The 22,311-nt window shown below is 39.5% G+C and overlaps 1 protein-coding gene across 1 annotated transcript in view; it reads right to left on the bottom strand.

The window, feature by feature from the left end:
* Positions 1 to 22,311, bottom strand: part of LOC115783152 (ERC protein 2-like) — a 157,619-nt gene that overhangs the window by 74,592 nt on the left and 60,716 nt on the right. Inside the window, exons 11-14 of the mRNA XM_030733836.1 lie at positions 17,560 to 17,591; positions 16,965 to 17,171; positions 7,020 to 7,113; positions 815 to 967 (exon numbers count right to left, since the gene is read on the bottom strand). Coding sequence (XP_030589696.1) covers positions 815 to 967; positions 7,020 to 7,113; positions 16,965 to 17,171; positions 17,560 to 17,591 — 486 coding nt within the window. The remainder of the gene's footprint in view (positions 1 to 814; positions 968 to 7,019; positions 7,114 to 16,964; positions 17,172 to 17,559; positions 17,592 to 22,311) is intronic.

The following is a 22,311-nucleotide window of genomic DNA, read 5'->3' as shown; positions in this document are numbered from 1 at the left end:
CCTCAAAATGTTGGTTCTTGTTTTAACCGCCGATTGCTCTCATGTTACTTGTGGCACTCATAAGTAATGCGAGGTCATTCTCATTCAAATGCACGCTCACACCGAGAGGAAACACACTCCCTTGCCTTGTTTCTCTTTCCCACCGCAGACACACCTACGCACGCGCGCACACGCACACACACACACACACAAACACACACAGTCACAAAAGCACACACGTAAATTTTTTTGGACCTGCTTAAAGACGTAGACCGACCACCAGGCAGTCAGAAAGACAGACAGATACATAGCAGGACATGTGGAGTAAAGGGGCAACCTGTGCTCCATCAAGTCTCCAGCTTTGTCAGTCACTCTGCTTACAGACTCATAAACTCACAACATATCAAACGTATGCTTACATTTCCAAGCATGCAAAGTTAACAAGAGAAAATGAAAGGAAGCCACTGGAATTTCTTTTTTTTTTTTTTTGGTTTGAAATTTCAGTCAAGAAGAATAAAATAAACAAGAGCATGTTTAGAGAATAAAAAGTAAATTAAGAAGAAAAAGCAATAACAGAGGGGAAACAAAAGGCAGCTACTCATTTGGTAATAATGATATAACGGTCTGCCTGCAGCTACATTTTTAACCACATGGAGGTGCAGTTAAGTTCCTCACAATTTTTTTTCAGTGGTCCCCCAAAGACCTGAATGAGCTGATTAACTGGTTGGTTTAAAAGGTAGACCAGGGAAGGCGGTTTGTGTGCATGCATGAATATGTGTGCATATGTATCTGGAGGTATGGCGCCCTCAATAAACATGCGCTACATCAGGTAAACCTGTCTCTGGGCCTGAACCCGATCAGCCTCCTCCTGTGCCCAGAGAGCCTCCCTATGTGCAGAGGTGTTCATGCTTTCTCTCAGTGCCTTCTCCAACTCCATGATCCGCTCAGCTGTCTCCCGCATGGCATCCTGGGAAGTGGAAACAGGAAGCTAGGGGCAAGAAGAGTTAAGGGGAGGTGTTTTGGAAGCAAAGCGGCAAAAAGCGGGGAGAGAAGTGTTTTTCGTTATAGTATAGTTTGCTCTAAAATGTTGGTTTTGCACAGGTATCATACTGCATTGTCACAAGACAAGAAAGAAGGTGTAACTGTTTGACCCTTTTCTAAAAAAAAGCAAAAAACCTCTATCAATCTATCTAAATTAGAAACAAAAAGTGTCAAGGAACACAAAAGCTGTGGGGAGAGAAGCAACAAGACTTCTCTCTGAAGAATTTGACACAGCCAAGAGAGAGGAGAGTGATAAGTAGTGGGGAGAGAGTTTCTAAGTGCTATGACCTTTGCTGCCATCCATGTGAGTGTGAGAATTTGTGAGTGTAGAGTAGACTGTGTGCATTTACATGCACAGTTTGTGTGTGGCCTCTCACACCTATGGTGAGTGGAAGAAAATGATCTGCTTCCACACTGGTTGATGAAACTGTGAAAGAAAACACTGGACAGGAATAATAAACCCTCTGATTCTCCCTCTCTCTGCCTTTTTTTTTTTTTTTAACTTTCTCTCCGGCACCAAAAGTGTTGACTCACTTTCTAGTTCACACGTTCACACGTTTCTGGGAGCGCTACAGAAGTTTTGCGGTCATGCAGACAAGGAAACACTTTCAAGTGTGTTCAGTTGTTGCAAAATGGCGAAACGAATGTAGTGATGAAACAAAGCAACAAACGTCACGCTAACCATCAAAAGCCCAGATCACAATCTGATATCAACCTATCAACCTATAAGCCTTGGACATGTAGTCCCACATTGTACAACATTCGCTGAAGAGACACAGTAACAAAAGATGGCGATAACAAGGGTATGTAAGAAAGAGCAGCAAGCAAAGCTCTGCAAAATCTGTGCACTGAGTGTTAGAATCAACAAACAGCATCACAAACCCAAACTGATAAAATGTTTCTAGATGAAAAACATAAATGGGAATAAGGTGTGTGACAAGCAAGATGCATTGCTGAGGATGTGCAGGAGAAACCTGAGAATATGACTGACTGCTGTTAAAGTGATATTTCAGCTCAGAAACAGATGCTGCCCGTTTTTAAATGTGAATTTAAATCTTTCAAAATGATGGCATTGGCCAGCTTTATCTGCCCTGTAAATGTGCATATGTCTTATATGTCTGACAGAGATATAGAAAATATTTTGTACTAAAGAAAGCGAAGCACCAGCCTAACATGAGAAATCAATTGTGATGGATTCTACACATGTAGTCTCATTTTATGAGACGGTGCCAGGAACACACAAGTTGCATATGAATGGCTTATTAAGTGCCTCCAATAAATACTAAAGAAGAGGAAATAAGTATAAGGTTGGTACAATTATCAGCCCATCAGTACAGGAGGCTAATTCACTGAGCGATTCAGTGGTGCAGACTAAAACTGCAGCAACAGGATTATCCTTAAGTGTGATGAAAATATTGCCAAGCCATCCAACTCACAAGTGGATACTTGTGGCACGTTACATCGGCGTGGCACAGCTGGAGGTGAGCGACAAACGCCCACGCACACACATGCAGAGCCAGGCTGAGTGCGTCAACGGTCCAAAGTTGTAATTGGATGTGACAGACAGGCAGTAACTCGATGCACCAGAATCAACAAGTACTGGTTTGACCCCACCCAACAGACAGGAACGCGCACATGCACATACACACCCCACTGAGATGGGGGTGCCACTGCCAGACCCCCGAGTGTAACCTAACCAGAACGATGTGTCTGTCCGTGTATGAATGTGCACTATAAATGTGTCTGTGCATACATGTTTGCTTTAAGTTTTATTAGTAACATGAGAATATCGCTGGCTTTCAAGACTACAAAGAATGGGGAAAAGGGGCAAGAGAGATACAGAGGTACAGAGAGCAGGGAGAAAAGTAAAGATAATTGCCTCTGCAGCACCAATCATCACCTAATTCCCTTGGGAAGGATCATTATGCCTCTGGCCTGTTCTGGTTTGATGGAGGGATTACGATCACTTAAATAAACCAGCGGCGAGTGAGAGAATGCACATTTCCAGCAGCTGTGTGTCTGTTGTGTCCCATTTCATAATTTAAAATATGCTAAATATGTGTGCAAGGCCAGGCGTCTCGTACATGATGTTAGTCGAGTTTACAGACTCTGGGAACAAGATGAGAGTGACTGAAAATCTTAAAATCTGTAGATTTAAAAAAAAAAAGAAGAAGAAGAAAGGGGGAAAAAATCCTTGCTATAATCCAATTTTCTTTAAAGACAGGTGAACACTGAGGGTTGCTGATGCTCGTCTGTAACAGATAAAAGAGAAATAAAAGGCCAGCGTGAAGGCTTGAGGAGAATACTTCCGATGTGTGTTTTCTCTGTGTTTGTTAAGTGCAGCGTGGCGCGATGGAGACAATGGAGCAAAGAGATGTTATCACTCCATCCCACATAAACTCTTCTGGCAAGATGGGGAGAGTTTGTTTGTGTGTGTTTACCCTTGGAGCGTGCTGTGTTCCTGATGGACCCAGAGATAAGAAGAGAGACAAAAAGCTGGGGAAAGAGAAAGGAAGAGGCCGCAACCCAGCCTCACTGCTGAGCAGACACAATATACAGATTGTATATTGTGCCTCCATGGCTAGTGGGCTGGAATATGTGGTCTTATGTAGTCTGACTTTAAAATTTTAATGCAATCTTAGTATGCCTTTGTAATATTTTTTAACATTTTAGCCATATTCGTGGTTGTGTGAGGCTATAGCCTCAAAGCTTAAGCACAAAAGTGTTTTGGGCTACATGTTAGCTTTGACATAATGAAGACTGTCAAAGCTTATTTGTAACCGCAATATTGTTTACCACGATTGCCATCTTAGCTTAGTGATATAGTAACAGTTAATGAGCAGAAAATGAAAAATTCAGGTTGATGGGAATGTTTTCAGGGCTTCAGTCCAAATCAAGGAGGTACATTAAAATTGGGTTGCGCTGAAGGAGTCACCAACATGATTAAAATCATCTTGAGGAGACATAAATGTGTGAATCTGCCAAATTCATGAGAATTCATCCAATGAAAATTTCATTTCAAACCACAAATGTTAAAAAAATGCAAAAGTTTGCTGTGGAAAAAGCTGGTGTATCATCAAAGTTAGGATTTATGCACTAAGCACTCTGGATCTCTGTATCGAGTTTCATGGCAATCCACTGAATAGTTCTCTAAATATCAAGATTAACCAAGAAAGCAACAGAGCCACACTGCTGGCACAGCTAAAAAATCTGTGTTGAGACATGAAAGGAGTTAACGTTATAAAGCATGCATGGATAAGTGAAAGTACGCATTAATGTTGTGTAAGATATCAGCACAAAAGGAATTACATGAAAAAGAAAGTTTTCACAGGACTCCATGCAGTCCCGTGAAAAACTAAGTACACCCTTATTTCTTCCAGAGGAATTAAGAAGGTAAGTAGCAGTAACTTTTATAGAGGTGTGACCATCTCTATAAAAGCAGAAGTTTTGGCAGTTTGCTGTTTGGAGCGTTCACATTTATGTTAACACAATGATACAATCTTCCCAGGAGTGGACATCAGTGTAAACTCGCCCAAATGTCAGACCATGCAATTCTCAGAGCAACCCCAGACTCTACATGCTTCAGTTAGCATGTTACATGTTAAAAGTTCATGACAGTACAATTAGAAAAAGTCTGAACAAGTATGATTTGTTTGGAAGGGTTAACAGGAGAAAGCCTCTTCTCTCTAAAAAGAACATGGCAGCACAGTTTAGATTTGCAAAGCTGCATTTGAACAAACTACAAAACTTCTGGAACAGATGAGACTAAACTGGAGGATGTTTGGCCACAGTGCACAGCACCACATTTGGTGAAAACTGAACACACCACATCAGCACAAACACCTCATACCAACTGTCTAGAACGGTGTAGAAAGTGTCATGATTCGGGCTTGTTTTGCAGCCAGAAGACCTGGGCACATCGCAGTCATTGAGTCAACAATGAACTTCTCTGTACGCCAAAGTATTCTAGAGTCAAATGTGAGGTCACAGCAGAAAATCTACAACAGAATGGCTGAAAAAGAAAAGAATCAATGTGCTTTAACAGCCCAGTCAAAGTTCAGATCTCAATCTTGACTGAAGTGCTGTGGCAGAATCATGGGGTGTTTTTCACAGGACTCTGCGCAGGCCTGTCAAAACCATTCTCCTTTTTTTTCACATGACTGTATATTGTTGTGGAGACCATGTGGCTCAGATTGCTCAATAAGAACGAGAGCACCCTGGAAGATTTGGCCTTTTTGTACGCTTGGTCATGCCCAAGTCTCAGGTGCAGCCAGCTGCTCTGAAGATCAGCCGAGGCTCTCGCCAGAGGAAACAACAAAGAATATCATAGGAAACCAGGAGGGTGGACCATCACAGATCAACGACAATAAACTGGAATTTGAGCTTGATTTCATGAATCTGCTCTAACATGAATGTTTCTTTTGGTCAGTATTCTATAATATATGTAATGCCTACAAAAATAATTTAAATAACTGTGAATTTTTCTACAGTACGCTCTTGGAGACCTCAGGCTTCCCCTCCGAGCTCTCCCAACTCCAATATGTTTACATATCCGCAGGGAAGGCCATCCCAAGCATTCAATCTGATATAGACAACAAAAATGTAATGGTTGCATTGCATTTAGGATAAATGATACTAATGATAATACTAGAAATAATATTCTATAATAATACTGTAAAAATAACAAGAATTAGGGATTTCCAGAAATGTCTTTTTAAAGGACCTCAAAGAGAGCCAGTAAGAGTGAAAAAGATCACAAATATAAAAGTGAACGTTTAAGCTTCAAAAACAAGCAATAAAATCTGGTAAACACTGAAGGTCAACAAGAGTTAGAGTGATGTGGTCACCTCCACTGGAACGAGTTAAAAGACGAACAGCAGCACTTGGAAGCCTATCTGATATCCAAGTGGAGCGCAAATATACTCTCCTGTAATCTAGAAAACGATTGACGTAGTCATTTGAATGTAAAGCATTATATATTCACAGGGACTGTTGCAAAAGCAAAGCAGTTTGACAGAGTTCAAAATATGAAGATGTTTACAAAAAAAGAGAAAGGCCACCAAAGAAGTTTGGAGCAAGTTTTATTTTTTTTTCTCTATGTTTCCACATGAAAGAAGGAAGTTTGTCCCAAAGATTGCAGCTGTATTTATACACTACACCTGAATGAAGGGTGCTTCATTCGGCTTGTTAGTGTGACTTCAAAGAGAGTTACACTAAGGACGGAGGAGGTAAGGTCCGGTTCAGCTTGTCTGTATACCTGGCATGCGTGTTATGTCTCTTTCCAGCTTACAGCAATACTAATGTGCATTTCTTAGACACTGTTTAAACAGCAATAGGAAGTTGAATGCTGCCTGCCAGAATACACAACTAGCAGAATAGTTCTGCAAAAAATAGACTGAGAGAGACTCTTGCTCTGTTTGGCAGGAAGGTACGTGTACTTTACTTCATTCGTCCTCAGGGAATTACCTGGCATGGGTACACTCTGCATATTAACACCTCAGCATAGGCCTGCAGACTAGTATACAAGTGTGCACTCACACATGCACACGCAGAGAATCAACCAATCTGCTAACACTCTTGATGACTGTTAAGCAGGTAAACAACTACACAAATTACATCAGAGGTAGTGCAGACTGTGCCTAAGTAGACACAGTGTTACTGTTCCCATCTGAGCCATTGTGCCACAGTTCCTAAGTAGTGTGTGGAGCTGATTTTTATTTCTGTGTAAGACTGACTCTGAGGTAAATGAAGGGAGGGAGTACAGGAGGCAGGAAGGACTGGAACATGGCATAAAGACAGAAATGTATGGAGAGATAGAGGAGGAAGAAAAAAAGTAATAATTTCTGGGAACCAGTTTGCACTAGGGATTAAAGGAGAAAAAGAAAAGAAAGGTAGATGAAATGAGTATGAACCAAACTGAACTCTATGGGCTGGAAACATGATGAAGAGCCCACATTCAAACATAACACTCACACAAACATACACACATATATTCAAACCTGCGATAATGAGTGGGGATGTCCATCAGTCAGGGCATCTTTCCTCATCTCACCTGCCACTGTGTGCTTCTGGATGTTAGGAGACTTGATTTGCCTTCAGACAGAGAAAAATGGATGACAACAGATAAACCAGGTAAGGTAAGGTATACTAATGATCAAAATCCTGGAGTATATTAAAATACTAAATTAAGGATAAGGATAAGGCTATACACTGCTCACACCTTTAAAGCTATGAAATTAGAATCAAAGTTTCCAGATTAGGTATGAATAATTACAATTATTCATACCTAACAATAATTACAAAGATTAGGTATGAATAATTACAAGAATTCCCTGGAGAGTGATACAGCAGTTGGAAACAGTCTAATCTAAACCTTTAGCATGTAGGCTCCATCATTCTTTTTGTTACTGATGTGTGTGGTGTCATGCAAAAATCTAACAAAATGGTCCTTAGAGAAAAAAGGTTATGGATGCCAGTATGAGTCTAGCAAGTGATTAAAAATCTGCTTAAATACAAGAAAATATACTAACATCCTGCACCCCCCACCCCCAAAAAATCAAAATAAATTGCACAATACATTTTTATGCAATAAACTGCAAAATGTATGATGTGTAGCAAATATGATTAACAAATTAAAAGTCATACATGCAAATTAATATTTAATTATTTTTTTAAAATTGTGTTTATTTGCATTTGTTGCACTCCATGTTCTGACAATTATTTCATGGTTCAGGCTTTAAAAGGTTAAGCCAAGTGTGGACTTGCTTTCACCTCAGAACAAATATTGCACCAGTTGAAATTTTTGTTCCAAAAATTACTAATCTTTTTGTTCAAGTATATTGCCTTTGGATGTAGTTACTGTATCAAAGAGAAACAAATGAATAACAGACTATGCCAAATGGGGAAGATTTTCTTTATTGAGCCTCTTTGGGAAACTTTTTTTTTTTTCCATTTAAACTGTCCTTCATATTAGGAACAATGGGAAGCCAGTGTGCAATGTGGGATCGAGATTTCTGCATCCTTATGCTGAAGTGTCCTTGGGCAAGATACTGAACCCCAAGGACCTCCTTATGCATCCATGTGGGTTTGCATTAAAAATATGTTTGTGAATGTAGCTAGTGGTGTAAGAAATATATATTATATAAATTACAGTCCATTTCCCATGGACTAAACTAAGAGAAGGCAGAACACAGAGAACACTAACTAACCTTATGAACCTGATAGTGCAGTTAGATCATATGAGTTAGCCTATATAGCAAGTAGCTGGGCATTGGTGGCCTCAGAGTAAGAAGGTTCTGGGCTTTAACCTGAAATGCTCATCAGGTAAAGTGTCTTTTGGTTTGACAGTAAATGGTTATATATCTCATTGTGTTAGCCTGTTTAAAAAATAACAGTAATAATCATTAAAAAAAAAATGATGGACATGGACAAGCTGAGCCAAGGTTAAAGGAGTTGTCATGCATTGAATACATGAAATGTATTGAGCTGCAAAGGAATAAATTTACTGAATGAATGTTAAATGTCTGAACTTATTTGTATGCATCACAGTATTATCAAAGGGGTATAAGTGTGATCCCTCGACCTGCACAGCACTGTGCAGCTGCAACTGGAGCACCATGTAGCATACTATGTGTCATTGCAATTATTTTGTTTTACTTCAAACAAAGAAGCTCTGAAGAAGTTTAAAATTATAAATCAGACTTACTTACAGTCAAAAGCATTCAAATCAAAAAGTAAAGCCTCTGAGACATTTCCACTGTTTGAAACTGTAGTAAAACAGGTGTTTCCTAAGATGGAAATGATGGTTAAATTGGGAAATACAGAAAATCCCAATGGCTAATTGTGACTAGCCAATGTGCATATTTTGGCACTTGTATCCACTTTTGAAAGATTAGTCCAACTATCTGCTGCACTATAATGATGGGCGATACAGGAGCTCCCAAAGGACACCAGCATAAACTTGGAGAGAACATCCATGCTCCACTTAGAGGGGACTTTTTCTTTTTTTTTCACATAACGTAAACTTAAATACATAATTTATATGACCTTGCAGTTTTTATTTATGTGCTTGACTTGGGGTGTGTGTGCCAGCTATTAAATAAAGCATGGTATCTAACATGCATAAATAAGATAAGTACATATTTTCGTTTCATTGTTCTGTCTTGCTTTATTTGTTTAGTTTTATTAGTTAAAACAAGTCCTGCATGCTTTAGCTCAGAAGATTGTAGAGCTACAATGTGTACAGTAAATCAGGTAAGGATGAGTGCCGTGTGTCTAGTCTTAGTAAGAAAGCAGACTGGGACAGGACAAGACATGACTGAGGTAGGTCAGACACTGCTGTGTAAATCTTTCAACAACAAAACACAAACATATGCAGACAGGAGATGCGAGCACATGCACGCGCACAAACACACACATTATCCACGTTCTCCTTTTAAAAAAATAAATTGCCGCAAGTCTGATTACTGGCAGAAACACACACATGGAAAATAAATCAGCTGTCAGCCTTGTGTACTGCTCAGGTGCTGATTACAGAGGTGAACTGTGTATTAACCAGCCGGGATGGATATGCATTTATCGCTGCACCGATACCTGCACCTTGTTATCTGCGGCAAACACATATTAGATTCAAAAATATGGAAACACACACAAGGCCTCAAAGTAAACTCACGCTCATTAACCACAAAATGCACGCACACTAAGATGCACAATCTATATTTACTCACAAATACGCTCAAAATAGAATCAAAACACACATCTCTGAGCTCCCAGTTCACACGTTACACGTTAAGAAAAAAAAAATGAACAGAAAGTGCGAAAAAGCTGACAGTGACAAATTAGTGCTTAAGAGAACCCTCCAACACTGTAAACAAGCTGTGACCAAGCAGCTGCTAAAATGCGCCACATTATTATTCCACATCCACACTGGTGTGTTTATTCTGGGCAAAACCGACAAGCTGCCCCCACATGTGGGCAAATATTTGCTGTCACAGCCCTTAGTTGGAAGCGCGCGCATGTGTGTGTGTGTGTGTGTGTGTGTCTGACTGTTTTTATGAGTGATGTTGGTGTGCGATGAATGTGAAATATGCCTAATAAAAAGATGAATAAATTTAACACATTCTCACCTTGCCACACACACAACAGTATCTTTCAAAAACCTTTGAGGAAATCTTTGTTATAATAACCAGAGACGCAGCAGAAGGGGAGTAATCAACATTTCTATCAATATTTATATCTGTTATTACTCTCCCTTCAGGAAACCACACATACAGTTTATAAGTCTGCCATTTCATGTGTCTGGCTTGCATCTTTAATTTTTTTTAATCACTTTGTTGTTGATTTTATGAGTTTTTATTATTTTTATGCGTGGGGTTTGAAAAGTGCTGCATAAATAAGGACTATTATTAAATTCTCTAAAGAAGCGTGGCGCGTACGAAGGTATTTTCACATGCACACTTATTTACACTGAAAGGAGGAGAAGAAGAATCTGTTTATCCGCTGATCTTTGATGTCTCTGTGTGTTTTTATAAGCTCACAGGCATGTCCGTGGAGAGCAATCTTGCCATGAGGGCATATCATCTATCACACAAAGCTGCTACTGGCACAGGTGTATAAACCAGCAGACACGCTGGTCCTGTTTGATAGCTGATATACCCCCATCAGCCCATCAGTGCAAAATGAAATAAGTACTCTGGCCAAAGTGAAGGCAAACGAGAGCATGAGGAGTGTGAAAAGGAGCAGACGGGCTGGGTCGCATGTGAGTGGAAAATATGAGCGGGAACAGTGATTTGTTGATTAACGAAATGAGTAAATTCTGGGGGGAAACAGTATTTTACTGCGGTGACATTTCTTAGAAAGATGAAGTGTGAGAGAGAAAGCAGTGTGAATAAGTCCAGCCATTTCCTAAACTGAGCGTAATAAGTAATTTTTCACATTTCCTTTTGCCTCTTCCACCTGGAGCTCTCCACACATCCACCTTCCAACATAAGCAGCTCCACTTTATTTCTGGATGTCACTAGAGAGCTCATTTTTTTCCTTGTATAGCTCTTCTTACATATTTATACAGCTCTTTCTTTATTTCAGTTTCTTTTTCCATTATCACTTTGATATATTTGCCTCTTTCTTGTCATGGTTGCCTTATATAATTTTTGGGAGGAATAAAACCTGTAAACAAATCAGTAATCTTCTAACCTCCTTTGAGGACTTGCTGATGTCCCTTTGGGCACATGATGGCTTAGGAGAGTTGCAGAGTGGCCAGCAGCAAGCAGCTGTGGTCATACTGGGTTGTTACAAAAAATTTGTGGTAAATTGTGAATAGAGTCATTTCCCATGTAAATATAGGTTAAAAGATGCAGTAACATTTAAAGAAAAAAACACATATAGCTTGGTATCTTTCCCTTCATAACTCTTAATTCTTACTCTCTCTCTTTCTCATTTCTTTTAATAAACCGCAGAGTGGAACAAAATCCTCTGATTTCAAGCAGACAGGGACACACTGGCGCAGTTACGGCTCAGGGTTGTACAATATATTGAATAACAGGCAGATATGATCTAAAGTAAAAACATTTTCTTACTAATGCAAAGACCGAAGGAATACAGAGAAGAGTTCAACGTAGAAGAAAAAGAAAACACAGTGTGAGTTAACTGGGAGTCGCAGATATTATCTCAGATCTTGATGAAGTGATGAGAGATTCAAACAACAATTCTGTTTATTACTGATGGATGCTTTATAATCCTTAGATATATTAGACTTATTGAAAAATAAATACCAAAATCTGATGCCTTTATCATAGTTTCTGTGTGTGTGTGTGTGTGTGTGTGTGAGTGAGTGAGAGAGAAAGAGAGTGTGATGGGGTTAAAACAAAAGGAGTACAGTTTCCATGTTTACATTTTTAAATTCATGTGTAATATGATTCACTGAATGTTGACAATTTATTCCCTATTTGTATCAGAAAAGGTCTCCCCTCTACTGCAGGTTCATCTTGCTTACAGTGCTGTGCAAAAGTCTTGAGTTACCCCTCATTTATATTTTGCTTCCAAGGAGCCAGACGTTCTTGTAATTTTGTAAAGTGGTCTTGGGCAATTGATCTCGAGGCTTTCTGAAGGTCTTTCAACTTTTTTTTTTTTTTTTTTGGACATTGGCTAATTTTTCCACTCATTTTCAGTCCTTGTACCTGACCATTTTAAGAGGATTTTTTTTTTTTTTAGTTAAGTCATTTAACACTGATCTATGAATTATTCAAGCATTAAAAAGGCATCTAACTCAAAGGATGAACCAGTGTTGTGTCTACACATACCTGACAACTTGGCAATTTCAAACTGTATCTTTAGGCACTTTGTTACCTGCAACCTGTCGTAAAAACACATCATTGTTTATTTGAAACTATGAAAACTGCCAATGATAACACAGTTTGACAGACATAAAATAGTATTTTTGCACCAAGAAGATGATTCCCAGTTATTAACTGCAAACTTGGCATAAGTCAGCATGGTGTTTGACGTGCTGTGTACTTAAGAAAAAATTGAGAAAACTGGACATGTGGAGGATAAAAGAAGAAGTGGCAGGCCTAAAAACCATCTACAGCAGATGAACAGTACCTGAAAGTCATGCTCTTAAGAAAGAGGAAAAAAATCCAGAAAAGATCTGATACAGGACCTGTGAGATGCCCTGACCCTTCATTTGATCCATCTACTGCTCGCCAAAGCCTCATCAGAAATAGTCTCAGTGGAAGGGCAGCTGTCAAGAAGCCATTCTTAAAGAAGGAAAACAGGGAGAAAAGGCTGAGGTTTGCCAGATTACACAAGAACTGGACTGCAATGGATCTCATCGAGTGATGAATCTAAATTTGAAATTTTTTGGTTCAAATTGTCGTCAGTATGTTCAGTGGAGGTCACGAAAGCGGTACAACAATGAGAGTCAACAGCTTACAGTAAAAGTAAAACACTGTGGAGGCTCTGTGATGGTTTGGGGCCGTATTTCAGACAGTGGTATTGGGGATCTTGTCAAAATTGATGGAACCATGAACCATCACATTTTTTTCACATTTGTCATCTGGACAGCATCTGATTGGCAACTGCTTCATTTTTCAGCATGACAATGATCCCAAACACACTGTCAATGCAGTAAAAGAATACCGGGATGGAAAAGCACACAATGAAACACTATCAGTCATGGATTGGCCTCCTCAGAGCTCAGACTTCAACTTTATTCAAGCAGTGTGGGATCGTCAAGAAAAGCTGCCGACATGAGTTCAGGTTATGTTGAAGAATAAAGGTGATCATACCAAATACTGACTTTCATGCTTGTTAGAAATGTACAAAGTGTGTTTTTGCCTTACATACTGTATTTCCATATATAAGAATCACTGCACCTATTTCCCATTTTCCCAGAAAAATATTTTTAAAAATGAGAGGTGGCTCTAGACTTTTGCAGAGTGCTGTTTATGTCAACAAAATAACAGAAAGTTAGGGGTTAATTTCAAAGTTAAATGCTAATTTAAAGTGCACACCTGTAGCAGAAAAGCTCACTGTTTATAAATGTATTCATGAATAAATATGTGTATATTTGTGTGTATGCATGCAGTGTGTATCAAAACCTGGAGTTTGATTATGTTCCCAGGGTTGCAGCCAAATGTTATATGCATGTATTTGTTAGTGAGAGTATGAGGGTTTGTCATCCAGCGAGTATTGATTCCTTTCATCCTTGCACTTAAAACATGTGCACCCCACAATCTCACTTTAGACTCACACACATAAATGCACACATTCATGTACACACACACACGCACACACGCACACACACACACACACACACACACACACACACACACACACACACACACACACACACACACACACACACACACACACCTCCCTTTTCCTGCAACCCACCCTTACATACCACAGTTCTTACATCGTCAGTAGCTGTGGTACTATGAGACTGGATGGCTGATTTATTTTTCAAGTTTAGCCCCCAAATATTGAAAGTATAGGGCTGTCAAAGCATCAAGAGAACCATACAAAATAATTCCACCAATTAATACTGTATGCTTATGAGGAAAGGAGAAAAGAATCAAGGCTTTACATTTCATGCCACAACTTTGTCACAATTTATTCCTAAAATTTGTGAAACCGCTGATGCTCCAGTGCCTTTTTCAGTGTTTTTACTTCAACATCACATTGAAAGTTAATTAAAACCTGATGTGCTTTAATTCCCTCAAGTTGTACTTAACTTCCAAGTATGTCAGACCCAAAAAATGTTTTTTTTTCTTCATTTTAGTCCGTCACATGCAGACAAACTGCTTCAAGAGATCTATAACCACAAGAGATCTATTTAACAATCCATTAGCATTAGTATGACATGCTGATACTTTCCACAAAGCCTGTTCAATGTCACTGATTACTTTGGCAGATTAGCTTTACATCTACTGTACACTAACAACAGTAAATACAACGTCAACCATAAACCACCCTAATGTTATCACCGATGACTTAGAGTAGATCACTAAGCAATCAACAAGCTGCGAGTGAGTCTCCCCTGTGCTGGAAGGTATTTATTACAATGGTCTGTTAGCTACATCCATCTTTGACTTCTCTTTGCTTCGCTGCCAACTGGATGAGAAAGTGTCTATTTCCTCATCTGTTCTCTCTCTCCATTCAGATAGTGGTTAATAGGTCATCTGACTGACTTCCAACAGAAACACTCTGATTAAAAAGACATTCATCCTCTGCCCAGATAAGCTACATTCCGCATGCTCTGCAACAGAAGTCCAATCAGCACGCAGACACTCGTCCGCCCATGCTTTCATATACGGTAACACATGTGCGCAGAAACACATATGCAGAAATTCTTCTGTTTTTTGTTTAATGTCTTTGTTAAATCAAAAAGGACACTGAGAACTAACATAACTTGATGCCCTGCAGTCTTCTGTAGCAGCAGAACATACTAGTGTAAGGAACTTCAAGTGTATCTTTCACTGTAAAAACTGCTATTCTATGTATGTTTACAGCAATGTTGCAGGACAGTGAACCTTCCTCTCATAAGCTGGCTTGCATGTGACCTCTGACCTGTGCATGCTTACCAGAGGAGAGGGGTCACGCTGATAGGAGGGACTGGTTGACACTAATGAGACAGCAGGTCCGAAAAAGATGGACGAGTTGAGGGGAAAAGGAACTTTTCCAGCGATCCAAAACATTTCTGTCACAGAAATACGTGCACACACACATGCACAGAAACTACAAATGCATAGATTACCATGCGCATGCGTATGACCAGGTCATGAAAGCTGCACGGGAACAGCAGAAAAATGTAAACAAACCGAGAAGAACCATGATGCATGCAGCGATACATGGAAAAACAGAGTGAAGTTTGTGAACAAACTCTGTAGGAGCTACTGCTCTCCTATTATACTTAATGCTCACGGGTTCCCACAGAGTCAGCGCATGGTTTCCATGCCAGAGCAGCCAGTCTGTAAAATGGGTAATGAATGAGGCAGGAAACTATGTTGGATTCAGTACATGCAACCCATCCAAACTGATTCCAAACCATTCAGAACCAAAACAAGTGTTAACACACCTGAGGCCAATGTGTGTGAAAGATGATTGTTTTCATATTTTTCACACTTATGTCCCATCTGTGCAGTTGGTGATCCACTGGTCCACTATTAATCTACATATATAGACGCACCTAAATATCACTTTAAATATCACGTTTCTCTGAGCAATGTTTTTTCTATACTTCTTTTTCACCCATATGCACACACACACACACACACACACACACACACAACACACACACACACACACACACACACGCGCGCATACACACACACACGCATACACATACATACAGTATGAAGTAAATATGCAGACAAACACTAACATACTGTACTTCTGCTTTGGCACTAAACAACTACTCATTTGGGTACATATACACATCATGCCAATCCATAAATCAAATGATAATTGAGTAGCACTGTGCCAGTAATAAACAGAGTAGTATAAACATCCAGTGTCTGGGCTGGATACAAAAACCTCCCACTGGCATGCCGCTGACTGCCTGCCTGGCAAACTCAAATGCACACTCATACACACACACACACACACACACACACACACACACACACACACACACACACACACACACACACACACACACAGTCACAGAATGCACTGACAGTAGCGAAAAGTAATGCAAAGACATTTATATAAAAACACATATGCATAATTTGATATGAGAAAACACACATGACCACACTGATGACAGCAATGAAATGTGTGCAAAGAAGCTTTGCAGACGTCAACACAAAAGAGAAGCTATATGTCTCCACGGGAAGCATATAAAGTCTCTCATTGTGTTATTACTGTGACAGGAATGAAGACCAAGATTGTTTGCCATAAATGGATTGTACATTTACAGTCCCAATGAGACAGTCAAATCTAAGCTTCCAGAGGCTCAGATTTTAGCCAGTTCCCCCAATTTCCAACTTTATACCTGAGAAAATTTAAAATGAGCCAACAGCCATGGCGGGATGTCAAGAGTAATGATTATGGACAGTATGGACAGTATGAGCAGTATTACAGCGGTATGGTTAATGGGCGCACTAAATATCTACTTACCCATTCCTGCGGACATTGACAGACAAAAAATAAATAATAAGACATTAAGCCGAATGATTAGAATGATACTTAAACAGGTCACATTCATTTTCTGGACTGATTACATGAGGCTAAAAGAATGACAACATAAAAGTTGTTTCAAGTGCTAGGACGACTCAATCTGGACAGTTTATATTTCATGGATTATCCCTTTATAAATAGAGCACTTAGGAATGAATTGAGGTCTTACAAAGATCCGGTTACTTGGAAAGACACTGCGTTCTGAGAATACACAGATGCTGACTTGTGATGGATATGAATGTGAACTGAATTTCCTAAACCCTCACCTTTCAAGATCAGAGATTTTCTTCTCCTTGCATGATTTGTCCGTCTCAGCATCCTTTAAAGCTCCCATTAGCCTCTCCACTTCAGCTTGTGACATCCTGGATTCCTCTCTGTAGCGGGCCACTTCCTGCTCTAGGACCCTCAGACGATCCGTGATATCCGGACATATCTTGACCGCTTCCTCTGTAGTTTGGGTCTTTGAGGATGTGTGTGTGAATATGCACATTGGGGGGTAAGAATGGATTCATCAGGTACCAAGACAACCACTTATAATGTGAATTAGCACCTAGACAGCATCAAAGCACTCAGACTATTCTCTCCAGTGACCAGTTCTGAACATTTTTAGCTACTTTAGGTAAACACTCAAACTTAGGCTAGCTAAGGCTGCAGATTTAATGGCGCACTCCTCATTAAAAACTGATCAGGTTCAAATCATTTGAGTAACGTTTTAATTAGTTATTTAAAACCATATTATTATGGCTAAGCTTTAACCCACTGAAACTGTTAGCCTAGAATTGATGTAGCATCATGCCAGCATTTTATATGTAATATACTAACAGTTAGCACAAAAAAAAAAAAAAACCTACCATGGGGCTCACTGCTGGTAGCCCATCTACTTTGGTTTTCACCTAGAAGTTAAGAAAAAATGTTATAGATAAACAAAAAAAAACATTCTGACATCCTGTAGGACTAAATCATTGGGCACTGATAATTATACAAGAGCAGGTGTGTTATCATCTTGCATGGACTGAAAAGGAAAAGGTAAGTCAGTCCTGAATACTAGGCTGACTGCTTTTCTGTGGTTTGCTTCTATCAGTTTCCTCCCTGGGGCGTCTTTTTTAGTGCTAGGAGTTCATTATCATTATAAAATTACTGACTCGCTCTGTTTGGGCTGTGATTTTATGAGACCACCAAACATCTCAATTCTTTTTCAAATAAATGCTGGAAAAAAAAAACAAAAAAAAAACAACACAGTTATGCTGATGAAACCATTCTCTGAGAAAAATATCCCAAAGGAAGTTTCAAACCTAGAATTATCTTTCTCTCTGCTTCTGCTTTTTTCTCTCGGTCTTTACCTCTCTCTGTCTACTGTGTTTGTGAAGGTTGTTTAACTTGTTGAGACAGCTGAGGCCAGTCGTTTAAACATCATCAAGTGAATTTGCACAAACCCTTGCACGCGCAGACACACACACACACACACACACACACACACACACACACACACACACACACACACACACACACACACACACACACACACACACACACACAGAGTCATGTTTCAGTCACTTCAGAGTACATTACATTGACTTCCACTCATTTCCTGTAGTTACCCTCACTCTAACCTTAACCACTACTTGCCAGATCCTTACCAGAAACTAACCATATCCTAATCTAAACCAAGTCGTCATACTAAAATCTATGGTCTATGTTATTTTTGGCATGCTTTTTACCTCTCAGAGGAAGTAAAGTCGACCCAGCGTAACTCAGCCTTTTTTATCTGGCATACACCCACAGGCCTACACTCTACGCCCTGTCATAGTCCTGGGTCTGTTACCCAGTGTTCTGTGCTTTTTGAGCTTTCAAGTTCTGTTTATTATTAAATATCTTCAGTTTGTTTCTTAAGTTTGCATTCCATGTATCATTCCAGTCTTTTGTAGGCTGATGTTGTTATTTACAATAATCCTGCATTTTGAGTTCTACTAGTTTTGCTATCTACTTTCTGTTCATGGTTATAGCTGTGAGTATTGTGTCTCTCCTTTTAGTTTCTCCTGCCCTCCCTGTGTTCCCTGTTTTTAGTTGAGTCTCTGTCACACTGTTAGTGTTCCCTGTTTAGTTATTTCCTGTTATTTTGATAGTCATGTTTCCTTGTGCCTTGTTTTAAGTTTACGTCCCCGTGTCCCCTTATCAGATTTAGTTCAGCTGTGTGTAGTTCCTGAGGTGTCTCCATCTTCGCTTGCGTATTTAAACCCTCAGTCTACTCATGTTCTCTTTTGTGTCATACCGTTTGTTCCCTGCCTGTCTTTATGGACTTTTTGTTGGAGTACACCTTCACCAAATAAAGGTTAGTTTTTGTGTATGCCTCTCCATCTTAAAGTCTGCATTTGGGTCCGCCTCCTCACCACCTCACCACCTTTTATGTTCGAATGTGTTAATTTTTTTCAGTGGAATCCCACTCAACACTTAATTATATAAAAGTGGTTAATGGTATAATAATTATTTTCACCCAGACAGACTGTCAGTGCTTGGGTAAGTTTGTGCCGAGGCATTCATTTATTAGTGTATGAATCTCAACATCTATTCAATACTCTAAGCTTTCTTTTTAGCCCTTTATCCACTCCCCTCCCTCAGTCCAGCTGGTCGTGGCAGATGACTGCCCCTCCCTGAGCCTGGTTCTGTTGGAGGTTTCTTCCTGTTAAAAGGGAGTTTTTCCTTCCCACTGTCGCCAAATGCTTGCTCACAGGGGGTCGTTTTGACTGTTGGGATTTCTCTGTAATTACTATAGGGTCTTTACTTTACAATATAAAGCGCCTTGAGGCGACTGTTTGTTGTGATTTGGCGTTATATAAACAAAATTGAATTGAATTGAATATTAACTACTTAACCTCCGTACAAACGGACAATTCAACTATTTATTCACTTTTTTTTTTTTTAACATTGCTTACCTTTTTTAATCATGTATACATTCTTGTGCTCCCTGCACATATGCTTCTAGTGCCTAACACTTGTTAAGATTTATCTTCAAACTTGGTCTGGTCAACTCAGTTCTTTCTACTTAGTTGAGGTAAACTTTCCATCTTCCCTACTGTATGAACACTCACTGGACATTTTATTAAATAGACTGTGCTAGAACTGGGTTGGGTCACCTTTTGTCTTCAGAACTGCATTAATTCTTCGTGGCACAGATTCAACAAGGTGCTGGAAACATTCCTCAGAGATATTTTGTCCATATTGACATGATAATATCACACGGTTGCTGCAGATTTGTCAGCTGCACATCCATGATAAAAATCTTTTGTTCCGCCACATCCCAAAGGTGCTCCATTGGATTGAGGATTGGTGACTGTGCAGGCTATTTGAGTACATGACTCACTGTCATGATCAAGAAACCATTTTGAAATGATTTGAGCTTTGTGACATGGTTGTTATCCCATCAGAAGATGGTACACTGTAGATACTCATACCTTGATTGTAGCAAGTGGTTATTTGCATTATTGTTGCCTTCCTATCAACTTATATATGAGTTGATAGGAAGGCAACAGTAATGCAAATAACCAAGCAATACTTCCTCCTGCTCCTTTTCAAAAAAGAAATGTCAATATTTTTCATCAGGTAAATATGATGGCTTTCTTTTATTTCATGTTCATTTGAGGTTATTTATGTTTATCAACATTTCTTACTAATATGTTCGAAATGAAGTTTTGAGTCTTTGACTATTGAAGCAGTCTCGCCATTCTCCTCTGACCTCTGGCATCAACAGAGAACTGCAGCACACTGGATATTTTCTCTTTTTCCAGACATTTTCTGTAAACTCTACAGTTGGTTGTGCAGGAAAGTCCCAATAGATCAGCAGTTTCTGAAAGGCTCAGACCACGCCATGTTCAAAGTCACTAAAACCGCCTTTCTTCTTCATTCTAATGCTCAGTTTAAACTTCAGCAGGTGATCTTTATCTACATGGTCTACATGCCTAAATGCATTGGGTTCCTGCCATGTGATCGACTGATTAGATATTTGCATCTACAAGTATTTCAACAGATGTACCTAAAAAAGTGGTCAGTGAGTGTATAATGAACACAACTGTGTGAACAGAGCACTGTTATGTTGATAATATTAAAAACACACACATGCTCTCACATATACACACAGGTCTACCTAAGCCTAGGACTGTACATGAAGCTCATTCTGTCATTAGGAAAGTTTGTACTGTACGCTTGTACTGACCATGAAGGATCTTGGCAAGGGCTCCTCCTTACCTCATTACCGCTACACGAAGCTGAAAAATACTCATTCATAAACATCAAGCCACATCTTAGTTAGCGCAAAATGCATTAGGCCTAAGTGGACCAGAGTATGTTATGTTCTTTTACTAGAAAACACAGACAAGTGTGGAAAGCAGGGACTGAGAGGATGGTAGGTCCAAAAGGAATTTGTGATATTATGCGAGGGGAAAGGCCAGTAAAGATACAATTACATATACAGTCAAATTATTATTATCATTCCTGGAAATGTCTCTTGAGTGTAAATATTTCAAAATATGTTAAATATGTGTAGCCACCAGGCTCTGAGTTATTTAACACCTGGCCAAAGACTACCAAGCAATTCTGTGTCTGTGTAGATTCTTTAAAAAAAGAGCTTTGACTTTTTTATATCCTAGACATGACTGTATTCAGTCTCATTACACATATGTCAATGTTTGATTAGTCTCATCTCTGTCCTATAATCAAAAACATAAAAGCAGAAGACCATATGGCATTTGCCTGGTTTGAAAAGAAACAAGTGTCTTTTGAATAAGATTCAAAAGTCTTTTAAGGTGTGGCACAGCCTTGAAGATTTTAGCCAGCCTGCTCTGAAAAGGTCACTGCCTTCCCTGAGGTTCTTTACTGATTTTTCCTTTGAAGAGCTGGTGTTTAGTTCCAGAAGTCTTTTAATAAGCTTGGAATCAACAAATACTGTTTTATGGGAAGAGGATGAGGATACACTTAAGCCAACAGAGCCCTGAGGTCATGATAAAAACCTCCGCAAACAGCTTGACTGAGTCAATAATACCAACATCTGCAGATACAGCCAGTGGGCCACTGTGTGTACATGACCTGATGGCAAACACAAACTCCACAGCTGCTTGAGAGGTAAATCACATCTATCCTGCAAGTAAAAAAAATGGATTTCTCCATCTCCATCTGAGGTACTGGTGTTTGACAGGTGTTAAATGAGGGCTGAAATAAAACAACGTAACAATTTCAAAGCATTTAATGCACAAAAACAACTGATTTCAACAAGGTCATCTCCTTGTGCACCTGTGGACTGTATCTTTATTTAAACTGCTCCTCAGTCTCCTGAAGAATACAAATTCTGGGGTTTGGTGATCTGGGTCATAATGAGACACCCAGTAATGATCCTTGATAGAGGCTGGGTCAGTTTTACACAGAAGTCCATGTCTGCTCCCTGCACATAGTGAATTTGCAACTGGTCACAAGAAAGTGATCAGAACTAGACTTCCAGGGAGTGACCCAAACAGACCACAACAGCTAGAAGAGGTTCAGGGGTGCAGAAGGAGACAACCATGAAGGGGAGCAAAATTTAAATCAGACAAGTGTTTTCCTTTTTTCATGCAGAATCACAAAACCATT

Source organism: Archocentrus centrarchus, chromosome 7, assembly GCF_007364275.1.
Source record: "Archocentrus centrarchus isolate MPI-CPG fArcCen1 chromosome 7, fArcCen1, whole genome shotgun sequence".
In the NCBI taxonomy this organism is placed as follows: Eukaryota; Metazoa; Chordata; class Actinopteri; order Cichliformes; family Cichlidae; genus Archocentrus; species Archocentrus centrarchus.
The sequence above is the reverse complement of the archived record's forward strand: the minus strand, read 5'-3'. Positions and strand labels throughout refer to the sequence as shown.